General features: G+C 48.3%; 1 protein-coding gene across 2 annotated transcripts; it reads left to right on the top strand.

Annotated features, from left to right (window-relative positions):
• The first annotated feature begins 20 nt into the window (after nucleotides 1-20).
• Nucleotides 21-22,663, top strand: ATIC (5-aminoimidazole-4-carboxamide ribonucleotide formyltransferase/IMP cyclohydrolase). 2 transcript variants are annotated; one of them, XM_076071723.1, is made up of 17 exons: nucleotides 21-178; nucleotides 218-288; nucleotides 4,117-4,243; nucleotides 5,882-5,958; nucleotides 6,467-6,533; nucleotides 9,703-9,791; nucleotides 10,390-10,541; nucleotides 10,826-10,982; nucleotides 11,544-11,669; nucleotides 12,000-12,107; nucleotides 12,750-12,835; nucleotides 14,340-14,429; nucleotides 15,110-15,238; nucleotides 16,325-16,417; nucleotides 18,317-18,499; nucleotides 18,913-19,068; nucleotides 19,885-22,663. In XM_076071723.1, exons 1-17 carry the CDS (start codon nucleotides 21-23, stop codon nucleotides 20,002-20,004), a joined length of 1,989 nt encoding a protein of 662 aa, XP_075927838.1. In that variant the 3' UTR covers nucleotides 20,005-22,663. The 2 variants fall into 2 exon arrangements, with proteins under 2 accessions (XP_075927838.1, XP_032821646.1); XM_032965755.2 differs by having other exon boundaries at nucleotides 21-288.
• The last annotated feature ends 5,306 nt before the right edge of the window (nucleotides 22,664-27,969 follow it).

Below are 27,969 nucleotides of genomic sequence, written 5' to 3'. Positions count from 1 at the left end.
GGCTGCTGCTGTTGTTGTTGATGCTGTTGTTGTTGATGCTGTTGTTGTTGGTGTTGCTGCTCGTGGTGACGCTGCCTCTCGACTCGCTGCCAAATCCACGCGGCGCCTCAGCGCGGCCGCGAGGGGCGTCGCCTGAAAGCCGCAACACCAGGGCCCGAACCACCGCCACCTCCTCCACCTCCTCCTCCTCGCCGTCTCTTCTCGTCTCCTCCTCCACCTCCTCCTCGCCGTCTCTTCTCGTCTCCTCCTCGCCGCCGCTGCCGCTAACCATGGCCAACAACGAGCTGGGTAATGCGCCACCGTCAGCCAGACGACGTCTCTCTCCTCTTCTCTCGCTCTCTGCGTACAGGGTAGCGATGGGGACTTGTAGAGACGTACAGGGTAGCGATGGGGACTTGTAGAGACGTACAGGGTAGCGATGGGGACTTGTAGAGACGTACAGGGTAGCGATGGGGACTTGTAGAGACGTACAGGGTAGCGATGGGGACTTGTAGAGACGTACAGGGTAGCGATGGGGACTTGTAGAGACGTACAGGGTAGCGATGGGGACTTGTAGAGACGTACAGGGTAGCGATGGGGACTTGTAGAGACGTACAGGGTAGCGATGGGGACTTGTAGAGACGTACAGGGTAGCGATGGGGACTTGTAGAGACGTACAGGGTAGCGATGGGGACTTTGTAGAGACGTACAGGGTAGCGATGGGGACTTGTAGAGACGTACAGGGTAGCAATGGGGATTTGTAGAGACGGCGACGCGGAGTGCGCTTTTGTTCGTGCGTGGGGAAGCCACATGGTCAGCACGTGGTTTCGGAGCGCGCGCGTGTGTGTGTGAAGGAAAATGAATGTTTAAAATCATACAATAATTAAACTTGGTTCGAAGCTTTCGTGACTGCAGGAATTAATCTTTGTTTTTTCGGTAAAGTCACGTATAAATAAGAAATAATAAAATAACATAATAGCGTGCGCCGTTTCGGTTGCAAAACAAGCAGCCATCATCAGGTACAGAAGAGCTAAATTTAAGAGGGGAAACATAACCACAGATGTATACACAGACACCCAAGTAGGGGGAACCAACACCGACACAATAGGGGACACAGAGAGAAGCATACCAAACAGAGTTTAGCAGAATTTGGAAACCATATAAAGCAACACAGACGGTCGGTCAAAACACAATTAACATACAATAATTGTTTATAGCTGCTGTGAATGATTCAACTGTACGCTGGGACTTCACGAATGAGTCGACATAACGAATAATTAATGTACAGTGCAGGAGATGTACTGCGTGGGCGGGAATTCCCTATACCCCTTGCCTCTGACAATCGTATTAAAAGCTGCGGAGGAGGAGTATAGGGACTTTTCGACCACTATGTCAATGTCTTAACTTTCATTGTTTCTCTATTTAATGAAAAAAAAATGTGATCTAACAGCCAATAGTTGGTAAGTCTGAGAAAGTTAGCATCGTAAAAGAATTACTATAAATGTATCGCTATGTTTACATGCATCTTGTGTGTGGGAATGTTTGCAAGTTGTACAGTCGCTAGGAAGCTCAGCTGGTTTGAGGCTGCGGTTGGCGTTTTGGTGATGGGAGGCCACCACGCGCACACAACAACAACAACAAGGCCGGTGTCGGAGTTGTTGTTCCCATAGGGCCACCCCACACACAACAACAAGGCCGGTGTCGGAGTTGTTGTTCCCATAGGGCCACCACGCGCACACAACAAGGCCGGTGTCGGAGTTGTTGTTCCCATAGGGCCACCCTGCACACACAACAACAACAACAAGGCCGGTGTCGGAGTTGTTCCCATAGGGCCACCCTGCACACACAACAACAACAACAAGGCCAGTGTCGGAGTTGTTGTGTTACCATAGGGCCACCCCGCGCACACAACAACAAGGCCGGTGTCGGAGTTGTTGTTGTTGTGTTACCATAGGGCCACCCCGCGCACACAACAACAACAAGGCCGGTGTCGGAGTTGTTGTTCCCATAGGGCCACCCCGCACACACAACAACAACAACAAGGCCGGTGTCGGAGTTGTTGTTGTTGTTCCCATAGGGCCACCCCGCACACACAACAATAACAAGGCCGGTGTCGGAGTTGTTGTTGTTCCCATAGGGCCACCCCGCACACCAAACAACAACAAGGCCGGTGTCGGAGTTGTTGTTGTTGTTCCCATAGGGCCACCCCGCGCACACAACAACAACAACAAGGCCGGTGTCGGAGTTGTTGTTGTTGTGTTCCCATAGGGCCACCCCGCGCACACAACAACAACAAGGCCGGTGTCTGAGTTGTTGTTGTGTTCCCATAGGGCCACCCCGCGGGCAGCACGGGGCCGTGCAGCAAACTCCATTGTTGTACTACACTCGTGCACCGTCTTTGACCAACCCGTGCCGACTTGCGTGGTGAAGTATGGTCAGACAATCCACAGTGGGCAGCGAATTCTGAACTCTGTTGTTGGAAATGGCCTCTCCTGGAGTGCGGTAAATTCATCCGATTTATCCGCGACTTTTCGCAGATGTGAGGAGTCGGACAGAAGTGACCGCAAATACATTTTATTATCCGCGTTGTCCACGGATGACCGCACAGATGTCGGAGTTCTTTTTCTGATGGACAAGAGATCGCGCGTTGTGTAAAGAGCACAAAGCAGTCGGTATCTCACCAGCATTTTGAGATGCGATCCCAATTCCATGCTATACAATCCACACTGATTGCGTGTGTTCGACTTTACTGTTTTGATTGCGTTCGAATTATGCCTGCGTTCAACAATCGTGCCTGCGTCGTAGTAAAAATTTGACAATACTATACGTACTCTCAAATCACTTAATTGGAATAAGCAATATCATCAACATCGCCTGCTAGTAGTGACATCTTGAGGCCCACTTGCGGGCCGGTGCTCCATCGCTGGCGTGCCACATAGGGACAGCTGCCATCGGGGTGTCCCCTAGCCCAAACACAGAGACAACCGTGGCCGGGTACTGGAATGATTGCGATGAGATGTGATGCGAGGCACATAGAGATGTTGGGGCGTTTAAGTGCACAATGAATGACACTACGGCCCACTCGCGCTCTCGATTGCATGCCAGGCTGGTCGTCTTTGAGGGACGACGTCGAGTGGTTCTGGGACTCGCCGGTTGTTTTGAGATTGGAATTTCACGGGGTGGCTGGAGTTTGCTGTAAATGGCTCTCTAACAAGCGGAGAGCTTGTCTCGTGCTTCTTAACAAAGTGCCCTCTCCCCCTTGGCGCACGCTCGATTGAGCCGTGAAGACGTCTCACAGAGGCCTCTCTGTGAGACGTCTTCACGCACGATATCTTTAGACTCGCACGATATCTTTAGACTCGCCAAGGAGTCGCGGGAGACAAAGGAATGATCTGTGCATTTAAGAGGCCCCCTTGCTAATGCAGCATCCGTGTGCAGTGCAGTGAAGAGGGGCGCGTCTTGGACTTTGTGGCTGGAGCGTCTGAGTAAGCCATGGCAGCCGGGATGAATTCGGTGATGAGCCGTTACAGATTCATGCTAAAGAATTAATGTCGCTACCGCTCAAACGAGCGAGCAGTCGGCACTGGTTTCCATGGTCTGCCATCAGCCAGTGGTGGGAATTCCACATTCTGATGGCAGAGTGCAGTACATCCATCAGTTGGGACTGCTGTTGGCTAAGTACGAAATGTGGTTTGGTCGAGTGGGGGAAGCCTAGGGCCGTTTCATGGATATTGCTCGCCACTCGTGATGGCCATGGCTGAAAATCAAACTCTGCTTCATAGTGCTGTATGATACAAAACATACAAATCGAGAATCTTCAATTGATCTATTATCTGTAAATCGATGTTTTATTACACTATCAATAATATCTATTTGAATGGCTGGGCTGGACCTTAGGACTTCCCCTGTGCATTTTATCCACTCTTCGAAGCCTAGCATGGGGGCCTTTCCTTCCCATGGGCCCCTGACACCACCGTAGCACTGCCTGCGCACCCAATAGCTACGCCAACGCTCTACGATTCACACCACTTGCTTGCCGCAACAACACCACTCGCACGAATCTGCACCGCTTCCGTTGGCACGGGTCGGAGCCGGCCCCGGTGGGCGATGTTCGTCTGCCCGTCTGTCTCATCGCAGCGCTCTTCAGCGTGTCCAACAAGGAGGGCCTGGTGGGCCTGGCCTCTCGGCTGGACGCTCTCGGGCTCGGCCTGGTGGCCTCCGGAGGGACCGCCACGGCTCTCCGCGATGCCGGCCTCTCCGTCAGGTGCGTATCATTGCCCGTGTGTAGCTCCACGATTGTGTCCCTCGAGAGAGTGCTGTTAAACACGGGGTGTGTGCGTGTGTGCGTGTAGTGGTAGTGGAGCGGTTAGCGCACTGTGCTATGAACCCGGCAACCCGATTTCGATTCCCGCCCACGGCCAACACCAGTGACAATTATCTGAACCAGTTCTAGGTCTCCCCTAGATCGACTCAGCCTGAAATGAGTACCTGATGCAGTGTGTAAACATCGCTACTAGGGAGATAAAGGTGGTCGGGCGTGGTGCTGGCCACCCACCGCCTCGTGTGCCATTCTGGCCTTCACAGGTGCTCACTTTACAGCACTTGCCCCAACAATCTGTTAAGGCTATACGGGGGATCTTTATTGTTGTCAGAGTGAGTTTGAATGGGCCCACGAGGCGGGACTGTGTTGTGCTCCTAAGGGACGGCGTTTGCGTTTAATGTGTTTGTGGTGCCCGGGTGACGTGGGGTGAGAGCACGGAGTCCGCGCCGCTGAGACCCTGGGTGTAAGATCTGGGTTTCAGCCTGCAAAATGAGCTTAAACCGGGTTTCCAAGCAGAGTGAGTTGATTGTCAAAACGACTGCACCACCACTGCACCTCAAAATGAAAATGGAATTTCCAAAATAATGAGATTTGCACAATTTTCTTTGTCGTGAGCTATCGAAGGCACCCCGTGACAGTCGTTTTGAAATATAATGAGTAACTGATTGCACAAAATCAAAACACCCAAACCAAATAGAAACACGAGATTCCGGTGGCTGACGGGACCGTTCTGTCTGGACTGTCCACTGCATCGGACGGTCCGCCCTCGCCACTCCCACTTGTGTGCCAAGGCAAAGTTTATTTGACGTTTTATTCAAATGGTTGAATATCAAGGTAATTATTTCCATAGGTCAAAATTTACGTGGTGTTTCTCTAGTTTTGTTTTATCTTGTTTGCTTGGTATTTCTCACTTAGTATTGTTGTTTGTTGTTGTAACGTTCTGACCCGCCCCTACTGGACATCTTGTGAAAAAGAGCTTTATAGCTCATCGGATTCCTCCAGTAAAAATAAATATGATTAATGTAACATTTCATTGGAATAAATTGCAAAGAACAGAATCTCGCACACCGGCTCACGATGACACTAGTACAAGAATCGACTTTAAAATCTACAAATGGAGGAGATGGAACGATTACAAAAGGCACAGGCCTACAATTGCTTTCTAGCATCACTGCAGGTAGAAGGGGCCTCTGATAGATGGTAGCTCTGAGGGGTACTTGGTCTACTGTTCCACGCTGACGAGACGTCTTGAAAGATGTGGGCGTACCCACACTTTACCCCACTGCACGTGACATCGACTAACCGTGGCCTACCAATTTATACCGCTGGGTGTAAATGGGTGGGGGAATCCAGCAAATTGCCCACTGTGTCACCAGGGCAGCTCCCTTTGTTTCAATTAAAATGTAAAACTGTTATTCCTTCATTGCTGGACGATTCTAATGTGTGCAGAAAACTGATAACCATTATTTCCCGTTTTTCTCAATGCGGTTACCTGTAACGCAATTTTTTTTTAATATTTTTTTTTAACAAACCCCGTTGATGGCCGTGTGCACCCGTGATGGCGTGCGTGCGGTTGCACAGGGACGTGGCGGAGGTGACGGGTTTTGCCGAGATGCTGGGAGGCCGAGTGAAGACTCTGCACCCGGCTGTGCACGGAGGTGGGGTGATCGCGTCCCACAACTTCTTGGCCCACTCGGACGTTCGCATCCCACGCTGACCGTTCTGCAGCCCACCTCTTTTCATCATGGTCGTCGGCAGTGGCGGCAGCAGCCATCGCCAGCCCTGATCGAGCCACTTCTTGATGGAAGGCCTCCCTGTGCCGTCGCCATCGTTCACCCTGGCAGGGTGGCTAGGGTTGACGCTGCGTCCGTAATGATTTGCCCAGCCGAGTAATTTAACGAAACTTCACGATTCAAGCTGGCGATTTGATTCTTCGTTGTCGCGTTGCTCATGGCTGCGGGCGTCACTCAAACTAATTTCATACAACAGATACAGAATAAAAAATAAATGATAATTGCCACATGCATGATTCAATCCATGTACCCTGAGCAAAATAATCATTTTCAATGTGTGAATTGATGCATCGTTACGTCCCGAATGAATGTGTGTCATCGTTCACTGAGAGAGCGCTCTTCCTCTGTCGTCGTGGTGATGTTTGTTTTGCAGGGATTCTGGCGCGCTCGTCGGCTGGGGACCAGGCAGACTTGGAAAGGCATGGCTTCAGCATGATAAGGTCTGGGCCGACACAACGGTTTTGTAAAATTATAAACACAAAATTTGTGCATTAGCCCATAGAGAAATGAGTCCAAATTAGTATTTTTAAAAATCTGATAGAGCATCCTTTGTGCCGGTGCATCTCTGGAGTGCTTACTATGTGTGATGAGAAACTTGCATCACATTTCGTCTCATTTTAAAGGGCACCCCGAGTGACAGCTCACACTTTGCATCAAATGATGACGGCACTTGGCCTGCAAGTGGGCATTCTTAGTCTGCCGGGGAGAGTTGTGGTTTGGACGTGTAATCCCAATTGGGAAAATTTTTGCATTTTTTTTTATTTGGCAAATTTGGTCCAATACGCTGGCACACAATGGCCCATTCGTTTCTTTGTATAAGTGACTTTGAAAATATACATTTAATAATATATCTCCAGAGTGTAAGATATCCACAAAACCATTCAGTAAAAAGTAATGCTTCTCGGTAACCTACTTTAGTACTCAGATGAAGATAGCCTAACCTGACTTAGTTGACCTCTTGTATAATTGTCAGACTATTACCAATCTTCTTAGTTTTTTCGGTAAAGTCACGTTGAAGAGAAACAACAAAATAACAAAATATATATAAAACAATAAAAAAATTCTCACGACGTTTCGACCATAACTCAAACGGTCATCATCAGGTGTGTTGGTTTGCATAAATTTATTTTTAAACGGCACATTTTATTAATTTATAAAAAACGTTGGCGTCACGCGCAGCGATTGGCAGTTTGCCCAGGACTAGTCCATCTATTTTTTTTGAAAAGAGGAGGGGGGAGACGAATTTTTTTTATAATGTATGTTGTCTGAAAGCCACTGTAAGCGTGAACAATCAATCAAGAACTGAAATGATTTATCAAATCTTTCCAATGATTGCTAAGATAGAATCCATCTTCTCGGTTGAAATTGTCTCTGTGCTTGTATATGTGGATAGCCTCATGAACAAATCTCTCATGGAAGCCAGATGGCTTACAAAGAACCTCCGTCTTGGAAAAGTCAATGGCATGTGAGCCTACTGAATTAGAACAATGATCTGCTACGGCCGAGGTGTTGGTCCTACCGTGTTTAAGGTCTGCTTTATGTTCACGAATGCGGTCCGAGACATGGCGTTTGGTTTCTCCAATGTAACTACTACCACAGAGGCAACTTAGTTTGTAGACACCAGGGTATTGTATGTCCGGAATCAGATCTTTTACAGACGGAACCAGATCACGGATTTTATGTAATGTGTTGAAACGGACCTGGATCTTGTGTTTATTCAAGATTTTGGAGATCTTTTTTGTGATCCCAGCAATGTAGGGTAAAGTGATGGTTTTGAAAGGCTCCTCAAGAGGGTTCTTCTTCATGGTTTGAGTGATAGCTTTGCGGATTGTATAGTCGGAGTAACCATTAGCCCTAAGAGCTTGGTGTACGTGCTTGAGTTCACTGCTTATGTGTTCCTGGTCGGATATGCATTGGGCTCTATGATACAGAGTCTTGATGAGAGAATTCTTCTGTGATGGATGGTGGTGGGAATCCGGTTTCAGATAAGCATCCGTATGGGTAGAAATTTGAGACACACGCCATCCAGACTGCCACTCTGCGCCCAACCTTATGGAAGAGGTACGTGGATGACACTTTTGTCATCTGGCCACATGGCCGGCCTGCTCTAGACCAATTCTTCGACCACATCAATTCCATACACCCAGCCATCAGATTTACCATGGAAGTCGAAATAGATGGCAAGATACCTTTTTTGGATGTCCTAATTAAAAAGAGACCTGATGGTTCAATGAGCCACTCTGTCTACAGGAAAGCTACCCATACGGATGCTTATCTGAAACCGGATTCCCACCACCATCCATCACAGAAGAATTCTCTCATCAAGACTGTGTATCATAGAGCCCAATGCATATCCGACCAGGAACACATAAGCAGTGAACTCAAGCACGTACACCAAGCTCTTAGGGCTAATGGTTACTCCGACTATACAATCCGCAAAGCTATCACTCAAACCATGAAGAAGAACCCTCTTGAGGAGCCTTTCAAAACCATCACTTTACCCTACATTGCTGGGATCACAAAAAAGATCTCCAAAATCTTGAATAAACACAAGATCCAGGTCCGTTTCAACACATTACATAAAATCCGTGATCTGGTTCCGTCTGTAAAAGATCTGATTCCGGACATACAATACCCTGGTGTCTACAAACTAAGTTGCCTCTGTGGTAGTAGTTACATTGGAGAAACCAAACGCCATGTCTCGGACCGCATTCGTGAACATAAAGCAGACCTTAAACACGGTAGGACCAACACCTCGGCCGTAGCAGATCATTGTTCTAATTCAGTAGGCTCACATGCCATTGACTTTTCCAAGACGGAGGTTCTTTGTAAGCCATCTGGCTTCCATGAGAGATTGGTTCATGAGGCTATCCACATATACAAGCACAGAGACAATTTCAACCGAGAAGATGGATTCTATCTTAGCAATCATTGGAAAGATTTGATAAATCATTTCAGTTCTTGATTGATTGTTCACGCTTACAGTGGCTTTCAGACAGCATACATTATAAAAAAATTTCGTCTCCCCCCTCCTCTTTTAAAAAAAAATAGATGGACTAGTCCTGGGCAAACTGCCAATCGCTGCGCGTGACGCCAACGTTTTTTATAAATAAATAAATGTGCCGTTTAAAAATAAATTTATGCAAACCAACACACCTGATGATGACCGTTTGAGTTATGGTCGAAACGTCGTGAGAATTTTTTTATTGTTTTATATATATTTTGTTATTTTGTTGTTTCTCTTCAACGTGACTTTACCGAAAAAACTAAGAATATGAATTACTGCAGTCACGAAAGCTTTAAATCAAAATGTATTACCAATCTGTTTATCTATTCAGTGATGAACCTTTTAAAACAAATTATTACTATTTACTATCTAACGTACAAAAACTTTTACGTGTATTTATTTAAAAATGTACTCGGTAATAGTTGCCTGATGTAGGAATATGAAAGTGAGGTTTCTGGCCACGAGGTTATCATTTCATCAACGCTCTAAACCGCTCGTACTCACGATCCGCTACCGTGCTTATTTAACACCGGGGATGTTCTACCGGAGCCAGCGGGCAGCATGCATTCTTCATTTCCGTGTTGTTTCCATCTTGTTACCAGGGTGGTGGTGTGCAACCTCTACCCTTTCATTAAAACCGTCTCGACGCCCGACGTCACCGTGCCCGACGCTGTGGAGCAGATCGACATCGGTAACACGATTTCTCCGTGAACATTATTTTAATTTGATACCTCGGTCTCGTAGTTGTAGGGTCGTTAATTGACAATCAGTTTTTGACATTAATCATTTCCGGAATCTATTATTGATACCAAAATTCGTGGAATCAAGTTTCGGTTCAAGTGATGATTGATTTGATTGGCCCACACGTGCGGACGTTCGAACTGCCCGGCGCATTGCAGTGTGATTGGTCTCGTGACAACTCGTTGCGTACCAAATATATTTATATAGAGCTTGCAGCCTTTTGCTAATCTACTGCCGAATGTAGACTTCACCATGCCGTGTCAAACATGGTGCTTATCTAACTATACTCCACCGCACTGGCCGATGCTGGTTGGTGAATATTGGTAAACCGACAATCGTTTCTGTAGTTGTTTTGCACGTGGTTATCGTTAACGTGAAAACCGGCATTAACAACCCTAGCAGGGCGTCTTGCGGCAGTGCCCGGAGCAACCGGCAGGCGTGTGCTGACGTGTGGCCTGCCAGAGGCATTCAAAAATCCTTTCCAGGATTCGGCCTCGCTGACGGGTTGCCGTGTACGGTGAACCCCGCATCGCCGATCCCCCCCGCAGGCGGAGTCACGCTGCTGCGCGCGGCCGCCAAGAATCACGAGCGCGTCACGGTGCTGTGCGATCCGTCGGACTACGGCACTGTCGCCGCAGAGATGGAGGCGTCGGCAGAGCGGGACAGCTCGCCTGAGACGCGGCGATGCCTGGCGCTCAAGGTGAGACGAAGCGGAGGCCGTTTTGCCATTGGAGTTCGTCCTAAGTGACGAGGAACGCGTACGGTCGGAAGCGCGTCGCCGAGTCACGTTGGGAAACGAGCGTGGAACACGGGGTCGACTTCTGCACGGTGCGGCGAGGCGGCGCCACGCAACTAGCGGGGTCCTTTCCCTGGTCTCTCTCACCTAACTTATCCGGCTTGAAAATTTTGATTCGACGAATCGTTACATGCGCTGCTCACTCCCGCCGTCTCCCTCCGCCCACCCCGCCCCCGCGTTGCGCGCAGGCGTTTGAGCACACCGCGCGCTACGACGCCGCCATCGCCGACTACTTCCGCCGCGAGTTTGGGCGCGGCATGGCCCAGCTGCCGCTGCGCTACGGCATGAACCCCCACCAAGCGCCGGCGCAGATCTACACCACGGGGCCACGCCTACCCCTCACCGGTCCGTGCCGCAGCAGTCCACCCATCGACGAGTCGCGGGCCCCTCTCGGTCTCTCTCCCCGGCGGGTCTCGCACGCGCTGGTTCAGTCGCTGGTGCCGTGTCGGCTGGAGTAGCATTAAATTACGAGCATTGTTTCTTACTGTGTGTATGTGTGCATGTACAGCGGTTTAGTTGATCCACTGACGGATGAGGGCCTCGCCGTGATCTTGAGGGCCGTGGAAGTTATTTGATCGTACTTCAACCACGCTGGTCAGAGTGGTTTGGTGAAGGCGGGGAACAAAGTGCAGTACAACAATTGCATTTGTTGCACTGCCCTCTGCTGAATTGTGACTCTGGATGTTGACAGGTCATTGGATCGACGCAGAGTATTGAATCGATATAAATGTACCAGCGAAACGCTTCATCCTCAATCTGCGATACGCCATGATTGCCACAAAGAACACTGATGGCCGTTGGGGTAGAGTTTAGCCGCTGGTGCGCGTTGCAGCATAGACGCGCTGAGTGGCATGCGTGTTCCCACGTGCGTGCCCCTGCCTGCGTGCGCGTTCGTGCGTGGCGCAGTGCTCAACGGCTCCCCGGGGTTCATCAACCTGTGCGACGCTCTCAACGCGTGGCAGCTTGTGCGGGAGCTCAAGACGGCGCTGGCTCTCCCGGCGGCCGCCTCCTTCAAGCACGTCAGCCCTGCCGGTGCGAAGGAGCGAGCGCGCGGTGGCGCCTGGCGCACATCACGGCTGAGTGACGGCAACACCTGCCGCTTCTCAGCCGGGTGGTGCTGGAGAACCAGCAGTGGCTGCCTGGCCTGCTTCTGTCTCATATTTCATCGTCACTTTCATAATTCGCTTTGGCCTTTCTACCAATACTCCTTCCTGCACTGTTATCTACGACTACTCTTAGTCTCGGAGTACTCTTTGTCGACCGGTACTCCAATTGGCCAGGATTTCTATCTACCGGTACTGCTATCGACCTGTACTGTTACGATTTGTGTTGGTGGGTAACGGGCGTGTTGCTGCCGTGCAGGTGCAGCGGTGGCTGTGCCGCTGAGCGAGGAGGAGGCGCGCGTGTGCATGGTGCAGGATATTGCCGGCAGCCTGAGCCCTCTGGCGACCGCGTACGCCCGCGCCCGGGGTGAGAGGTCACGGGGGATGAGGGGGGAAATTCGCCTGGTGTATCACAGTGGGGAGGGGCATAGGGAGGTTTAGAGTGAGTGCCTTCCCATTATGAACGAGGCCAATGGAGTAAACACTCGCAAGCTTGGCTCGGGAGTGTTTAAAAGCAGAAAATAATTTTGCTACTATTTTTATTTTTTCAGATCAGGCCCTCTGAGCTATGTACTTCCTTTCCAGAAGTGACCTGGCCACATATTATAGCTCAACGAAGTGGCTTATCACATCGAAAATTATAGCAGCCAAATACTCTAAATACATGTTGATTCTAAAAGTAAAAAGAAAAACCAGAAGACCCGGATAAACAGGTGCCAGGGTTGGGATCGAACACACCAGCATACCAGGCAAGATGGTTAAGATTCCTAGCCACCTTGGCACTCCAAAGATATTGTCCTGGCAAGTCTCGGTTGAAATGGACCCATAACGTGGCAGGATCCATGTCACACCTGATTTCGCTTCAATTGCCATTGGTTGATAGATAATTAACTTGGAGAGCAATAGTTTGACAGTGACTCTATAACAATGAGAACTGTGCTTCCAATAAACACTGCTTTATCTCAGGAAAAAGGTGAACCATTAAAATCCTTGCCGTGGATGTTCGTAGGCGCTGACCGCATGTCATCTTTCGGCGATTTCATCGCTCTCTCGGACGTGTGCGACGTCCCGACTGCCAAGATCATCTCTCGCGAGGTGAGACCCGGGCCGGGGCCTCCGATTCCCTTGGGCGGTGATGTGGTGGGCACGCAGGAACGCTTTATTTTGGTGCTTGTTTGCAAGACTTTCGTGGTTAGAATCTGGCAGGTCACCCTGGTTATTACTGTGGTGGGTGTATTAACCATAAAGTGATATGCGCCGTCTCTTTCACAGCGGACGTTAAAGATCCCGTGATGTCATTTGAGTGGAGTGCGTCTTTGTGTGCCAGCGGCCAAACTTGGCAAATAAAAAAAATTGCCTGTAAATTACTAAATTGGGATTACACCTAGTAATCGTCACCTCCTACTGTCTAATGCCAACTTGCATACCGGTTCTGGGTCACATGACAAACAGGGACAGCTGCTGCTGGGGTGTCCTAATGTTTGACATGAGTTGTGATGTAAGGCGCTGTGAGTTTCTGGGGAATTTAAGCGAGCGTCTGGTGAATTTTGATTTAAAGCTTTCGTGACTGCAGGGATTCATATTCTTGGTTCTTTCGGTAAAGTCACGTAGAAGGGAAACAATAAAATAAGAAAAATATAAAAGCTATATATTCTAGGCCGCCTGAGCCTATGAAAGATGACATGGGTCGGAAGGTAAGTAGGCTCAGGCGGCCTAGAATATATAGCTGCTAAAAAGTTCCACGTGATAAGCCCCTTCGTTGAGCTATAATTTGTGGCCAGGTTGCTTCTGAAAAAGAGCTATGTAGCTCAGTGGGCCTTACCTGGTAGAAGGGGTTGATGGGTGGTCACCGAGACCACAAACAGTGGAGTTGCAGTCAAAGGGGAACATTCACGGTGGAGACCGAGCAATGGATTTGGCGAGATAGCTTGTGACATCGTGAGACCGGGAGAGATGAGGATGACAACGGCTTGGAGAAGGATTCATTCAGCAATAAAATTTTATTGTTTTATATTTTTATTATTTTATTGTTTCCCTTCTACGTGACTTTACCGAAAGAACCAAGAATACGTCTGGTGAATGTGAACATTGAATTGATTCCTTGTCCAATTCTCGGTTTGATTACTGAACTAAATTGAAGGAATTTCCTGCCTTCGGGAGGAGAAATGTGGCAGGAGGGGGTGGGCAGCTAGTTTTAAAGGGGGCCTAGTAATCTGTGACAAGGAGAAACTCTTAAAATGTTTGGTTGATTTAATGGCAGAATCGTCTCAGCTCTGAGAGAAGCTCATCAAGCAGGTCAGTGATTTGTGTTGGGGTTTATTCCCCACAAATTCACAGATTTCTTACAGGATAAATTATTCGCATTTATCAGGGTTGATTTTAGTCAAATGAAAGACAGCCAAGCAATACAAATTTACCTCCCGTCAAGTAATGGAACATTCCCAACTCATTGGTACGTTTGGAAAGCGTTGGCTGTTCTTTTTTTGCAGAAGAACCATAAAGTAACCGTCTGCGTAACCGCATTTAACGTGCCGCGAGTCGGCCCCACTCCGGAGTAACTCTGCTCCCCCTCTCGCTCGCGCCGCCTCGACTCGCTCAGGTGTCTGACGGCATCGTGGCGCCAGGATACCAAGAGGAAGCGCTGAAGATCCTGGCCAAGAAGAAGAATGGGAATTACTGCGTGCTGCAGGTGTGTCCGTGGGGAGAGGGACTGCACTCCCGAAAACCTCGACATGGAAACTCCGCCCTCGCCTTCCTGAAAGCCCAGGCACTGAGGCGGACACGGTTATGAGATGAAGGGTGGGGGGCCGCAGGTTAACTTGGTGTTACACGTCGGCGTCACGACGTTTAAGAGACGTCGGATTGATTGGGTCGAAAGGTAAGTAGGCTCAGGCGGCCTAGAATATATAGCTGCTAACAATTTCCACGTGATAAGCCCCTTCGTTGAGCTATAATTTGTGGCCAGGTTCCTTCTGAAAAAGAGCTATGTAGCTCAGTGGGCCTTACCTGGTAGAAGGGGTTGATGGGTGGTCACCGAGACCACAAACAGTGGAGTTGCAGCCAAAGGGGAACATTCACGGTGGAGACGGAGCAATGGATTTGGCGAAGATAGCTTGTGACATCGTGAGACCGGGAGAGATGAGGATGACAACGGCTTGGAGAAGGATTCATCCAGCAATCGATAGATCATCCTGCAATGTTTTCCCTTAATGAAGTGCTCACTTAAATGCGTTATAATTTGATTCTAAACTCTCAATATATCATACAGCACTGTGTCTCCATATATCAGACAGAGTCGAGCGCTTGTGATGACTGTATTCTCGGTCGGGACGATCGTTTGCATTTTAAATCTCTCGCTCTCCCGGCAAGATGGACGCTTCGTACGAGCCGGAGCCGCAGGAGTCGCGAACCGTCTTCGGCCTGCAGCTCCAGCAGAAGCGCAACGACGCCGTCATCGACCGCACGCTCTTCTCCAACGTGGTCACGGCTCGCAAGGAGGTGGTGCCCCCACTCCCACCAACAATTTCTGGCGTGGTGTCGGTGGAACCCTGCCGCCCTCCGCTGTGTTTTAGGGTCGTACCGCGTGTTTTTTTGGCGTGATTTGTCTGAACTGTAGAGCATTGCTGGCTGCTGGTGCTGTTGGCTTTTCCTCTTAATTGACGCAAAACTGCGAGCTGCTCTATTTTTTTTTCTTTCTTTTCTCCAATTCCGGAGCGAGCTCCCAGCACCGCGTAGCGACACCGGATCGTGCCAAGCTACACGCGGTCAGGGGCGGAGCCACAGGGGGGGTTGGGGGCGGCGCAGCCCCCCCTGAAATTTTGGGAAAGTCGGTAATCGGGATAACCGGATATCCGGCTGCTGCAAAATGCTGCAGGCTGCCACCTTGTGCTGCCCTGCAGGCTGCCACCTCGTGCTGCCCTGCAGGCTGCCACCTTGTGCTGCCCTGCAGGCTGCCACCTCTTGCTGCCCTGCAGGCTGCCACCTTGTGCTGCCCTGCAGGCTGCTTGAGCCTTTCGAACTTATCGAACTTATTAGCCACATCAGCGGCTCCGACCTATTAATAAACTTCGCGTTCAAATCCAATAAAATTAGTTTTATGCATTTGTGGCGCCCATTGGAAAACATTACACTGGATATCTCAGAATATTGAAGTCAGCCCCCCAAAGTCAAAAACCTGGCTCTGCCCCTGCACGCGGTTCAACCCGAACATGCAAGGGCAGGGGTTGGCAACTTGTGGCTCCGGAGCCGCATGCAGCTCTTTGCGGACTGATTTGTGACGTTAATTATTAAGGACCGCCGTCTCGTATTCACCACATGTATTACGGCTTTTGAAATTTTGTAGTTTTTTTTATGAATTTGAAAAAAATGGCGCTTCTTGTTAATTTGGTTGTCGACCCCTGCGCATGGGAGAGACGCACGGCACAACCGCGACCACCCGGCGCTGTAACGTTACACTCGTCGCGATCGCAGTTCAATGTGACCTGCCCGCCCCGAGCTGCGGTGCACGATGCTGTTGTGCCGCGGGGTGCTGTTGTGCCGTGCCCTGACCCGGCCTGCGACGTCCCATTGTTGTTGCCCGCTCAGCTCCCCGAGGAAGCCATCCGCGATCTGATTGTGGCGTCGGTCGCTGTGAAGTACACGCAGTCCAATTCTGTCTGCTACGCCAAGAACGGACAGGTGGGATCACGCGTAGCTTATGCCTACATACTCTACATACATGCGTTGAATCAAGTGCATAAAAAATATATTACTTTTTCCATATTTTTGTTGTATGTAATAGGTTCACGTGACAGTATTACTTGTACCATGTTACATTTAACAACATTTACAAAAAAAATGTGTTCCTTCAACTCCTTGTGCCCAGTCCTCGCTTCCTTTCTCTCTTCTCGTCCTGTTGCACTGGAACAAACTCCCTCTCCACATTAGACTCTCACCCTCGCTTTCCACGGTTGGCTCGGCCCTCAAGTCCTTTCTCTTCCCTATTGCTTTTTCTGTTACACTGCCTCCACCCCTACCAGTTCCTTCTCCTGCCTCTAACCCACTCCCAGTCCCCCGGTCCTCTTCCTCCTATGACCCTAATTCCTGACCCGGCTTCCACGTCTCACTTTCTTTGTGCACCCAACCACATCCTTCCCCCAGCCCTACGCTGTGCTCCTCCATCAGCTCAACTATGCGGCCACCAGACCTCTGCTCCTACCACCTTTCACCTACCCTCATCCGTGCCCGTTTCACCACTTCTCGCATGTGCCCCATACTCCACTGGCTCTCATCCACGTTGCACCCATCAGACACCCTCATTCACTATCACATTCCACCTTACTCTGCCTTACCTACCCCAGCAACATCAGCTCCATTCTCAGCCCCTCTCCCTCCATCCATTCCGTCACTGACCACCGTCGGATTGCATTGTAAAGCGCCCTGAAAAGGGCGCTTTATAAATCCGAAATGGAATATAATAAAATGTAATATTGTAATTTGCGCACTGCCAACTAAATTGTAGACAGCAATGTTAAGATGTTAAAACACCAAACTGAAACCTTCTACAAGGAATCATGTCTACATTAACCACAATGCTTGTGGTCAGAATGCAAACAAAAAACATACTCTGATAATATATTGGCATTGTCTTTGAAACTGATTGGTCCACACCAGAGACAGCTTTCTTTAGAGCCTCGTCTCAAACGGTGTTAGACCAGAGGACGCCACAAGGCGAACAGCACAAAGACAATGCCACTATCAGAGTACTGAGAGCTCGGGGTCAGCATCTACATCATGGGACATCCTTTGCCATTACCAAAATATGAGAATAGGTTTTCCCCTTTTTTCTGGCAACAAAACAGCTGTGTTAAGATGTTCAAACGCCAAACTGAAACCTTTTACAAGGAATCATGTCTGCATATATTATCAGATTATGTTTTTTGTTTGCGTTCTGACCAAGTATTGTGGTTAATGCAGACACAATTCTTTGTAAAAGGTTTCAGTTTGGTGTTTTAACATCTTAACACCTGTTTTTTTGCCAGAAAAAAGGGGAAAACCTATTCTCAGCAATGTTAATCCTTAAAAAAGAAAAGTTCTTTCTTGAATGACCGTTACGCTCAAACACAATGCTCCAACCGACAGTGATGGGGGTGTGGGTGAATCATTTAGCCTCATGAGTTGGCGGTAGCAGGGTGACGCAGTGGTAACACTCCGTGCCTTGGAGCAAAGCTGTTCCTGGGTTCCTTTCCGACTCGGGTGCCGTTTTCTGTCTGGTGTTTGTTCACCCCTCCTCCTACACGGCTTTCCTTGGCGTTCACCAGTTTCCTCCCACGGTTAAAAAACACAGAATGTTACCGGTATTGGCCACACCACATCACATCCCAATGCTGAAACGTTACCGACAGACTACTCAGTCGGGATCGCACACGCACACAGCACCAATACCGCCCCCAACTACGAAAACTTGGCAGGGACCTCCTGCGAAAGAAACGTGACATTCCGTGAGCCTCTGCCTGGGGTAAACTAGCGTAATTAGCAGCAACGATATGTAACCGGTTACCGGCACCAACGTTAATGTTGGGCCTGCAACCTCTGCAGGTGATCGGCATCGGATCCGGGCAGCAGTCACGCATCCACTGCACGCGCCTGGCCGGCGACAAGGCCAACCACTGGTGGCTGCGGCAGCACCCGCGCGTCCTCGGCCTGCGCTTCCGCGCCGCCGTGAAGCGCGCAGAAGTCTCCAACGCCATCGACGTGTTCGTCTCCGGCACCGTGGGGCAGGTGCGGGGGGGGGCTGCAGAGTGCAGAGGCGTTGCTGTGCCGACGCCGGCGGCAGGGCCGCGTCGTCCGTCGTGGTCGGCAGCATTTCCATTGCCGTCGTGGTCGTCGTCGTCGTCGTCATTATTATAATCGTAGTCATTATTTGGTTAGTGTAAAATGTAATCGTTGTTGCTGATAGAACACTGAGAGACAGATTGAGGAGCCCCTAGCAAGGTGTGGTTACTCCCATCTCTTCCAAGATGCCTGGCCAGCATGAAAGAATAGGCCAAAAACCCTTTTGAGGGGCTCTCTGTAGCTCGTTTAAATAAAAGCCCTTCCACCAGCAGTGTCGTGAGCAGGGAATTCCACGCCTGGACCTTAACCTTTTGCACTCCCCCAACACTCGACACGCTACCTTCCCCCGTGGCCCACAGGACGTGGACCTCGCCACTTGGCAGGCCTTCTTTGAGGAGGTCCCCGAGGCCTTCACGGAGGCCGAGCGGAAGGACTGGATTGGTCGCCTCGAGGGCGTCGCCCTGAGCTCCGACGCTTTCTTCCCGTTCTGCGACAACGTGGATCGCGCCAAGCAGGTAGCGGAGGGAGGGGAATGATGTTGGCGCGTGTCCACCCTTCGATAGTAGCGCCCTGTAGGAGACTTGTACGAAGTTGAATACCGATTTGTTGTCCGCTCCATTGGGAGGCTGCTCATCTGCTGCTCATGCTGTCCCTATGGCCGTCTTTATCGACTTGAATATTTTAATTTATTACAGAGTTCCTCTGTTTCCTCCCCGCCATGTCTCTCCTGTCCCGAATCAACATAAAATTAAGTATTTAGTGACGCTGCGTTCGGAGTGGGCTGCACAAATAACAAAACACTTAACGCATTCGTCAATAATGCTGTGGTCTTGAAAATAACGAAAGTAAATATAAAAGCCGACATTTTGGGCATTGCCGTCATAACAAAAAGTGTGCCATGAAAAAGGGCAATTGCCTGAAGTGTCATCGACTTAACATTGATTAACAAGATGTGCTCTCATGACTAGAGGCCGACCGAAATTCGGTTTCGGCGCCGAAATTTGGCAAATGGCCTCTTTCGGCATAGTTTCGGTTTCGGCCAAAAGTAAGCTTTTTACTTTCGGTCTGGTTTCGGTTCTGGCCAAAACCAGAAATTCAGTTTCGGTCGGCCTCTACTCATGACATCAGTGGTTTTTACACCTTCATTACATGCAACAGCGTTTAAATTTGTCAACGAGAATTCATTTTAAAAGGTTAATTTTCGCTCCGTCGTATTGTTTCCTCTGCCAAATAATAAAAAAGAAGCAACAGGGTAACAAAAATGTTCCAAGGTGAAAATATTTGCAACACTAAATTTTCCATCGCCACGCGCGCGTGTCTCGTCACGGCAGAGCGGCGTGCAGTTCATAGCGGCGCCGTCTGGATCCACCGCGGATCAGCTGATCGTGGAGGCGTGCGACAAGCACGGCATAGCGCTGGTGCACACCAACCTACGCCTCTTCCACCACTGATGCCGCAACCGCCGGCACCCAGCACACGTACACACCCGCACACGTGCACACACCCGCACGTACACACCCGCACACGTGCACACATCCGCACGTACACACTCGCACACGTGCTCACACCCGCACACGTGCTCACACCCGCACACGTGCACACACCCGCACACGTGCACACACCCGCACACGTGCTCACACCCGCACACGTGCTCACACCCGCACACGTGCTCACACCCGCACACGTGCTCACACCCGCACACGTGCTCACACCCGCACACGTGCTCACACCCGCACGCAGACACGCATGCCCCCGCCGCATGCAGTGGGGAAGGTGGGCGGAGCAGTAGCGTAGTGGTTAGCAGTGCACTATGAACCCGGCAGCCTGAGTTTGATTCCCAGCCATGGTTAAATATCATTTGCAAATATGAACCAGTCCTGGGCCTCTCCTAGGCCAACTTGGCCTTTGAAACTACTACTCACGTGTAGTGCCAGCCTTCATAGGTGCTTTCTAACAGCACTTTCCCCCAACAGGTTATCTAAAATATACAGGTGATCTTTGTCTTTATAAGCGCATACACATACACACGAACGCAGAGACGTACACGCAGACCCACATGCACATGTGCTAGCACATGCCATTTGCTTGCAGGTCTAGGCTCCTTTAAACCCGTGATGATAAGAGCCCGCACTTGTTGTGCACGCATGACCGATCGTGACCCAGTTGTGGGTTTAGACCTTGCATGGGGGGAATTGCGACCACAGTGGAGCACAACAAGGTGGGAGGCAACTGTTATATTTTGTCGCAGGTAATTCAGCCGAGCTTGAACAGCAACTCAAACAAAACAAATAGAAATACATCTTCCAGCCGTCAACCCAGCCTGTGAGATGGCACGATGAGTTGTAAACCGATGCCAGGATTGCGTTTGTGACTTAGTGCGCAGAATTGATGCTACGTCTGTGTCAATCGGCCCGGAATTTGGCTGCCGTTTGGTTGATGTGGAGGGCGCAGAATGAAGGTGGCACCTCCAATGATATCTACAGATTTTTAGAAACGTGTCATGAATGCTAAGAAACATTCCCGTGAGACGTCCTATTTCAAGCCCTTGTGGGCGTAGTGTTCTTGCCATTCTTGTTCGAATGTGGCAGCTAAATGTTCCAGAGTCTCAGATTTCACACCTCATTAGTGGGGAATAACAGGGCTTTGTAAACGAGCTTCATGCCTATGTGCCATTTGTGTGTGAAGAAATTAAATATTCGAACATCTCTTGTTGTTTGATAAAAAAAGAGAATTGTATATTTGATCAATTCAAGAGAAGGTAATAAATGACAACTACTTTGCAAAGTGTGCCAGGAGATGGCAATACAGGGACTTCTCTACTTACGAACTTTCATAGATGCGAACAAACCTGTCCCTATGTCGAGTTGCCTGTTGGGACCGAGAGTCATTTCAATCGCCGCGAGATATATGGTGGTGGTTGTTACGGTGTCATTACCCATAATTTCTGCCTGGGTCGCTGCCATTGTTGTGTTGTTGCTGTGCAGTTCACTACGACGTTCTCTCTCTACTTTTCACGAACGTTATCAACTCCCATGTCTCAGAAGAGTAAAAGTGGTTAAAGTATTGAGGGTGGTCGTCAGAAGAGGCGCACTATTACAATGGAAACTAAAGTGGACATTATAAAGCGTTGTGAACCAGTGGAATCTACAGCAGATTATACAACGTTTAAAGCCTGTTGAGTGTACATGGCGTGTAACATGTTTGTAATAGACATGAGTCAAGTTCGACATGCGAACAGACCTCTGGGACCTAACTCGGTAGTAAATAGAGGAGCCTCTGTAAATCGGTGGGTTCAGTCCACAGATGGATTTGGTCCACTCACTGGATTGAGTGGCTATGGTTTAAATCAATCCATGGGTTTCTCCCACGTACAAACACTGATTCATGGAGTTTGCCAAACATGCCAGTGCAGGAGTACCAATACTCTGATATTTTTCGTGGGTAAAATAACGTTCATGATGATTTCAGTTACCAGGAACGGGTGTAATTCGTGAATAATGCAGTATTAAAAGTAAAAATACCAGGGTTTTGTCAATTTTACCAGGACTTTGTTACCCTGTAAATACAAGCGTTAACTTGTTTCCAACAAAACGGTATTCTACAGTTTTGATTTAAAGCTTTCGTGACTGCAGGGATTCATATTCTCGGTTCTTTCGGTAAAGTCACGTAGAAGGGAAACAATAAAATAATAAAAAAATATAAAACAATAAAATTCTCAAGACGTTTCGACTTTTCCGACAGAACCAAGAATAGGTATTCTACAGTGTTTAGTGATGTGGGTATACTGTATAGCGAACGGGCTTGGCAGTAGTGTCACGGTTTATTTGGACACTCGACGACGCTGTGAAATAGAGTGGCAGGCTGATGAGGCCTCCTGGTGACATTTCAATCGGAGAGGCACTAATTGAAATGCGGGTTTACAGTAGTTTGGCGCATCCTGCACCTGCAAGTTACATTGATATGCTTCACATTCTTAGACTTGGGGTAAAAAGAAAAGTAAAAAAAAAATTACGAACGGTAAACTGCCTGTAATTCCCCGATAGAGTAATACTTTGCTGGTTGTTAAATACATTGTGCCTTCTTGGTGTTTACAATAAATGCTCAATTGCACGATATTTATTTGTGTCTTGTGAGAGAGAAAAACTGCCGCGTTTATCACTGATGGGTGAGGGGGTGAGGATAAAGATGCATCGGTTAAAATGTATTCTTGCATATGGCACACATCAAATTGCACTCGTATAATCCTAGAGGTTAGTGGAGTACAATGTATATATAATCCAAGAGGTTAGTGAAGTACAATGTATATATAATCCAAGAGGTTAGTGGAGTACAATGTATATATAATCCAAGAGGTTAGTGGAGTACAATGTTTATATAATCCAAGAGGTTAGTGGAGTACAATGTACAGTGAGGGAAAAAGTATTTGATTCCTGCTGATTTTGTACGCTTGCCCACTGACAAAGAAATGATCAGTCTATAATTTTAATGGTAGGTTTATTTGAACAGTGAGAGACAATAACAAAAATCCAGAAAAACGCATGTCAAAAATGTCATAAATTGATTTTCATTTTAATGAGGGAAATAAGTATTTGACCCCCTCTCAATCAGAAATATTTCTGGCTTCCAGGTGTCTTTTATACAGGTAACGAGCTGAGATTAGGAGCACACTCTTCAAGGGAGTGCTCCTAATCTCAGCCTGTTACCTGTACAAAAGACACCTGTCCACAGAAGCAAGCAATCAGATTCCAAACTCCCCACCATGGCCAAGACCGAAGAGCTCTCCAAGGATGTAAGGGACAAGATTGTAGACCTACACAAGGCTGGAATGGGCTACAAGACCATTGCCAAGCAGCTTGGTGAGAAGGTGACAACAGTTCGTGCGATTATTCGCAAATGGAAGAAACACAAAACTGTCAATCTCCCTCGGGCTGGGGCTCCATGCAATATCTCACCTCGTGGAGTTGCAATGATCATGAGAACGGTGAGGAATCAGCCCAGAACTACACGGGAGGATATTGTCAATGATCTCAAGGCAGCTGGGACCATAGTCACCAAGAAAACAATTGGTAACACACTATGCCATGAAGGACTGAAATCCTGCAGCGCCCACAAGGTCCCCCTGCTCAAGAAAGCACATACATGCCCGTCTAAAGTTTGCCAATGAACATCTGAATGATTCAGAGGACAACTGGGCCAAAGTGATGTGGTCAGATGAGACCAAAATGGAGCTCTTTGGCATCAACTCAACTCGCCGTGTTTGGAGGAGGAGGAATGCTGCCGATGACCCCAAGAACACCATCCCCACCGTCAAACATGGAGGTGGAAACATTATGCTTTTGGGGTGTTTTTCTGCTAAGCGGACAGGACAACTTCACTGCATCAAAGGGACGATGGACGGGGCCATATACCGTCAAATCTTGGGTGAGAACCTCCTTCCCTCAGCCAGGGCATTGAAAATGGGTCGTGGATGGGTATTCCATCATGACAATGACCCAAAACAAACGGCCAAGGCAACAAAGGAGTGGCTCAAGAAGAAGCACATTAAGGTCCTGGAGTGACCAAGCCAGTCTCCAGACCTTAATCCCATAGAAAATCTGTGGAGGGAGCTGAAGGTTCTAGTTGCTCAACGTCAGCCTCGAAACCTTAATGACTTGGAGAAGATCCGCAAAGAGGAGTGGGACAAAATCCCTCCTGAGATGTGTGCAAACCTGGTGGCCAACTACAAGAAACGTCTGACCTCTGTGATTGCCAACAAGGGTTTTGCCACCAAGTACTGTCATGTTTTGCAGAGGGGTCAAATACTTATTATTTCCCTCATTAAAATGCAAATCAATTTATGACAAGGTTCGAGTTGCCAAACGTCAGCCTCGAAACCTTAATGACTTGGAGAAGATCCGCAAAGAGGAGTGGGACAAAACCCCTCCTGAGATGTGTGCAAACCTGGTGGCCAACTACAAGAAACGTCTGACCTCTGTGATTGCCAACAAGGGTTTTGCCACCAAGTACTGTCATGTTTTGCAGAGGGGTCAAATACTTATTATTTCCCTCATTAAAATGCAAATCAATTTATGACATTTTTGACATGCGTTTTTCTGGATTTTTTTATTGTTATTCTGTCTCTCACTGTTCAAATAAACCTACCATTAAAATTATAGACTGATCATTTCTTTGTCAGTGGGCAAACGTACAAAATCAGCAGGGGATCAAATACTTTTTTCCCTCACTGTATATATAATCCAAAAGGTTAGTGGAGTACAATGTATATTTAATCCAAGAGGTTAGTGGAGTACAATGTATATTTAATCCAAGAGGTTAGTGGAGTACAATGTATATATAATCCAAGAGGTTAGTGGAGTACAGTGTATATATAATCCAAGAGGTTAGTGTAGTACAATGTATATATAATCCAAGAGGTTAGTGGAGTACAATGTATATATAATCCAAGAGGTTAGTGGAGTACAATGTATATATAATCCAAGAGGTTAGTGGAGTACAATGTATATATAATCCAAGAGGTTAGTGGAGTACAATGTATATTTTTTCCAAGACTTATATTTTATGCTTGTGCGTCACTGCCAATGTCGTCCCTTAATTTAATGTAACTCCTTTGTCACTTTTGTTTTGTGTCCATTTCAGCGAGCTCCGCTGATGGCCATGCACAGGTGTGGGTATGGCCTCTGCTCGAGCTGCTGGCAGCTCCTGCAGTCTCTTTCTTTCGTGTGGCATTGTGAAAAGCAACAGGTTTTCTTTCTTAATGATCGTCATAAATGAATGCAAAGGTTGCTCATCCAGTCCAGTGAGGTGGTTGACGCAGTGTGGATTTCAGTGATACCGCCAGGATTTTCATGGATGGAGCATTCATCGGTGATGGGCTGGATGGTTTGGACTCCTCCACAGTAGCAGTTGGGCGATTATTTGATCTTCCATTCATGGAACATGTACGCTGATCTGCGTTGTGTTCGAACGTGGTCCAGCGTGGTCCATAGTCGTGGAAGAGAGAATCCCGGTACTTCCACCGTTGGATCCTGCAGTGTAATCTGGGTAAGGGATTGCTTCTGCCGCCCACGTGTCTCTGTTTGCCGTGTCGGGAACAAGCACCACCTTGCCAAGTGGCCCAGTTGGGCTACATGGTACGACTGTGATCTTCGCACGGCCGTATGGGAAAAGTGCAGAGTGTAAAATGTTTAAAATCTTTGGCGGAATGTAATTTTCCATCGATTAAAATCCCAACGTTTAATTGTCTTAATAGGCAGTAGTATTAATAAAAGTGGACTCGGACATGACACTAGAAGGGACGACGAGCGATGGTCAAGAATAATAACGGAGTGGCAGCCAAGGAATGGAACGCGTCCGAGAGTTACGTCCACAGGGGAGATGGAGCGATGACATCCATTCGTGTGCGGACGCTGGGTGAATGCTTGCATCGCATGATCGTGGGAGGTGGCGACGTATTTGGGAGGCATTCATCCAGCAGTGGATTGACCCCTGGAAGGTGATGTTTAATGTTCGAATGGTACGTTGATTGTGGTTTACGCACAGCTGTCGGTGGTGTAACCGAAATTCAGTTTCCCTCCCAGCCTGGGTGGAGCCGCTGTCTCAAGTTTGTGGTTAAGTGACGACAACGCAGAGCGTCACTTGAGCTCGTGGATGCTCCTCAGCCCCCGTGTTATTGTTCCGATCTGGCTTGAGCAGGGAGGTTGTGAACCTGGCTCCCGCTGGACAGAGTGGACGTTCATAGCCAGGAGCCAATAACAGCGGAATCCAGCTTCCGTGTGCCTGGGCTGTCTTGGGAGGCAGAATGGCGCGGTGGTAAAACTTGCGCCTCACAGCAATAAGAACCTAGGTTCGATTCCTGACTTGCGGTGCCTTTGTGTGTGAAATTTGTATATTCTCACCTTGTTCTGCATGGATTTATTCTGGGTCCTCTGGTTTCCTCCCATGGCTAAAGTATACGATCTAATTGGTATTAGCCAAAACATGTCAATGGAGGCTACTCCTGAAAAATATTCTTTGGACCTGGAAAAAATTATTTGGACTTTGTGTGGCTTTCCTGGGCACCTCCGATGACAATGGGTGGCAATACGAAAGAAGTTCAACATGGATATGCAAAACAAAGTACGTAGAATACAGGGTGGCCATATGTCTGGTGACCCCCATTTAATTATCCCAACTTTATTTTTTTGAACTAAGGTTTATTCAAAACAGAAATGGATATGCAAAGGAAAAAATGTTAGAGATAAATTCATGGGGGGGGGGGGGGGGGTCACGAGACGACTTCTGGTCCACCCTGTAGGTATGATTGAGTTTCCCTGCAAGGAAAGCCATGCTAAGGTAGGTAGGGGCTTTCATTCAGGCTGACTCGAGGCCATGTGTTCGTTGTTCCCTTTTACAAAAGCCAAACCGACCTAACAGCTGGACATGGGACTGCGTGTGTGTCGAGGAAGGTGTGCCCTGTCGGGTTGGTGGGAGAGGGGCCAGGCACGTTGTGGCAGCTGGATGTGACTTGGATTTCAGTTACCCTGCTTAAAGCCGGATGTTGTCATGGTATTCATGGTAAACTTGCACTTTAATGGACCAAGTGGATTGGAACATGTTACTACAGCTTACACACGTTTCTAAACTGGCGTATGCGCAAAATTTATTTTCCACAGATTAACGTCTCGGCACAGAATCGCACCTACAATTAATTTTAATTTGTACCTGATGATGATTGCTTGCTTTTCAATCGAAACGTCGTATGATATTATGTAATTTATTATTTTATATTTCTACGCGACTTTACCGAAAGAACCAAAGAATAATTCCTGCAAAAATCACGACGTTTCGGCCACAACACAAGCGGCCTTCATCAGGTGAAGGGACCAGACTGTCTCGAAGACTGCTCTGGAGTGAAACAGAGCCAAGCTCAGACCACGGCCTTTAAGCTGTGTGAGAGGGATTAAGGTGAAGTAACACAACTGTCGGGATGACAGAGCTCCAATGAACGCTGGGTGAGAGAAGTGAGGCACCCCGACAAAGGAGTTTACACATCAAACAGGAGAATTTAGCATTGAAACAGCCGAGGGACCAGCTTATGGCTGGTCATCCCGACAGTTTTGTTCCTTCACCTTAATCCCTCTCACACAGCTTAAAGGCCGTGGTCTGAGCTTGGCTCTGTTTCACTCCAGCGCAGTCTTCGAGACAGTCTGGTCCCTTCACCTGATGAAGGCCGCTTGTGTTGTGGCCGAAGCGTCGTGATTTTTGTTGTTTTATTTTTTACCTACGTGACTTTACCGAATAGAACCAAAGAGTATGGATCCTTGCAGTCACGAAAGCTTCAAATCTAGAATAATTCCTGCAGTCACGAAAGCGCCAAATCAAGTTTGAATCTCTCAGGTTAGCCGTGGTGTTCCTAAGTGTCTGAAGCTACATTAGTA

This window comes from Petromyzon marinus, chromosome 34 (genome assembly GCF_048934315.1).
Source record: "Petromyzon marinus isolate PM22_M1 ecotype Great Lakes invasive population chromosome 34, UKy_Petmar_22M1.pri1.0, whole genome shotgun sequence".
Lineage (NCBI taxonomy): Eukaryota > Metazoa > Chordata > Hyperoartia > Petromyzontiformes > Petromyzontidae > Petromyzon > Petromyzon marinus.
Note: the sequence above shows the minus strand (reverse complement) of the source record. Positions and strands in the feature narration are given on the sequence as shown.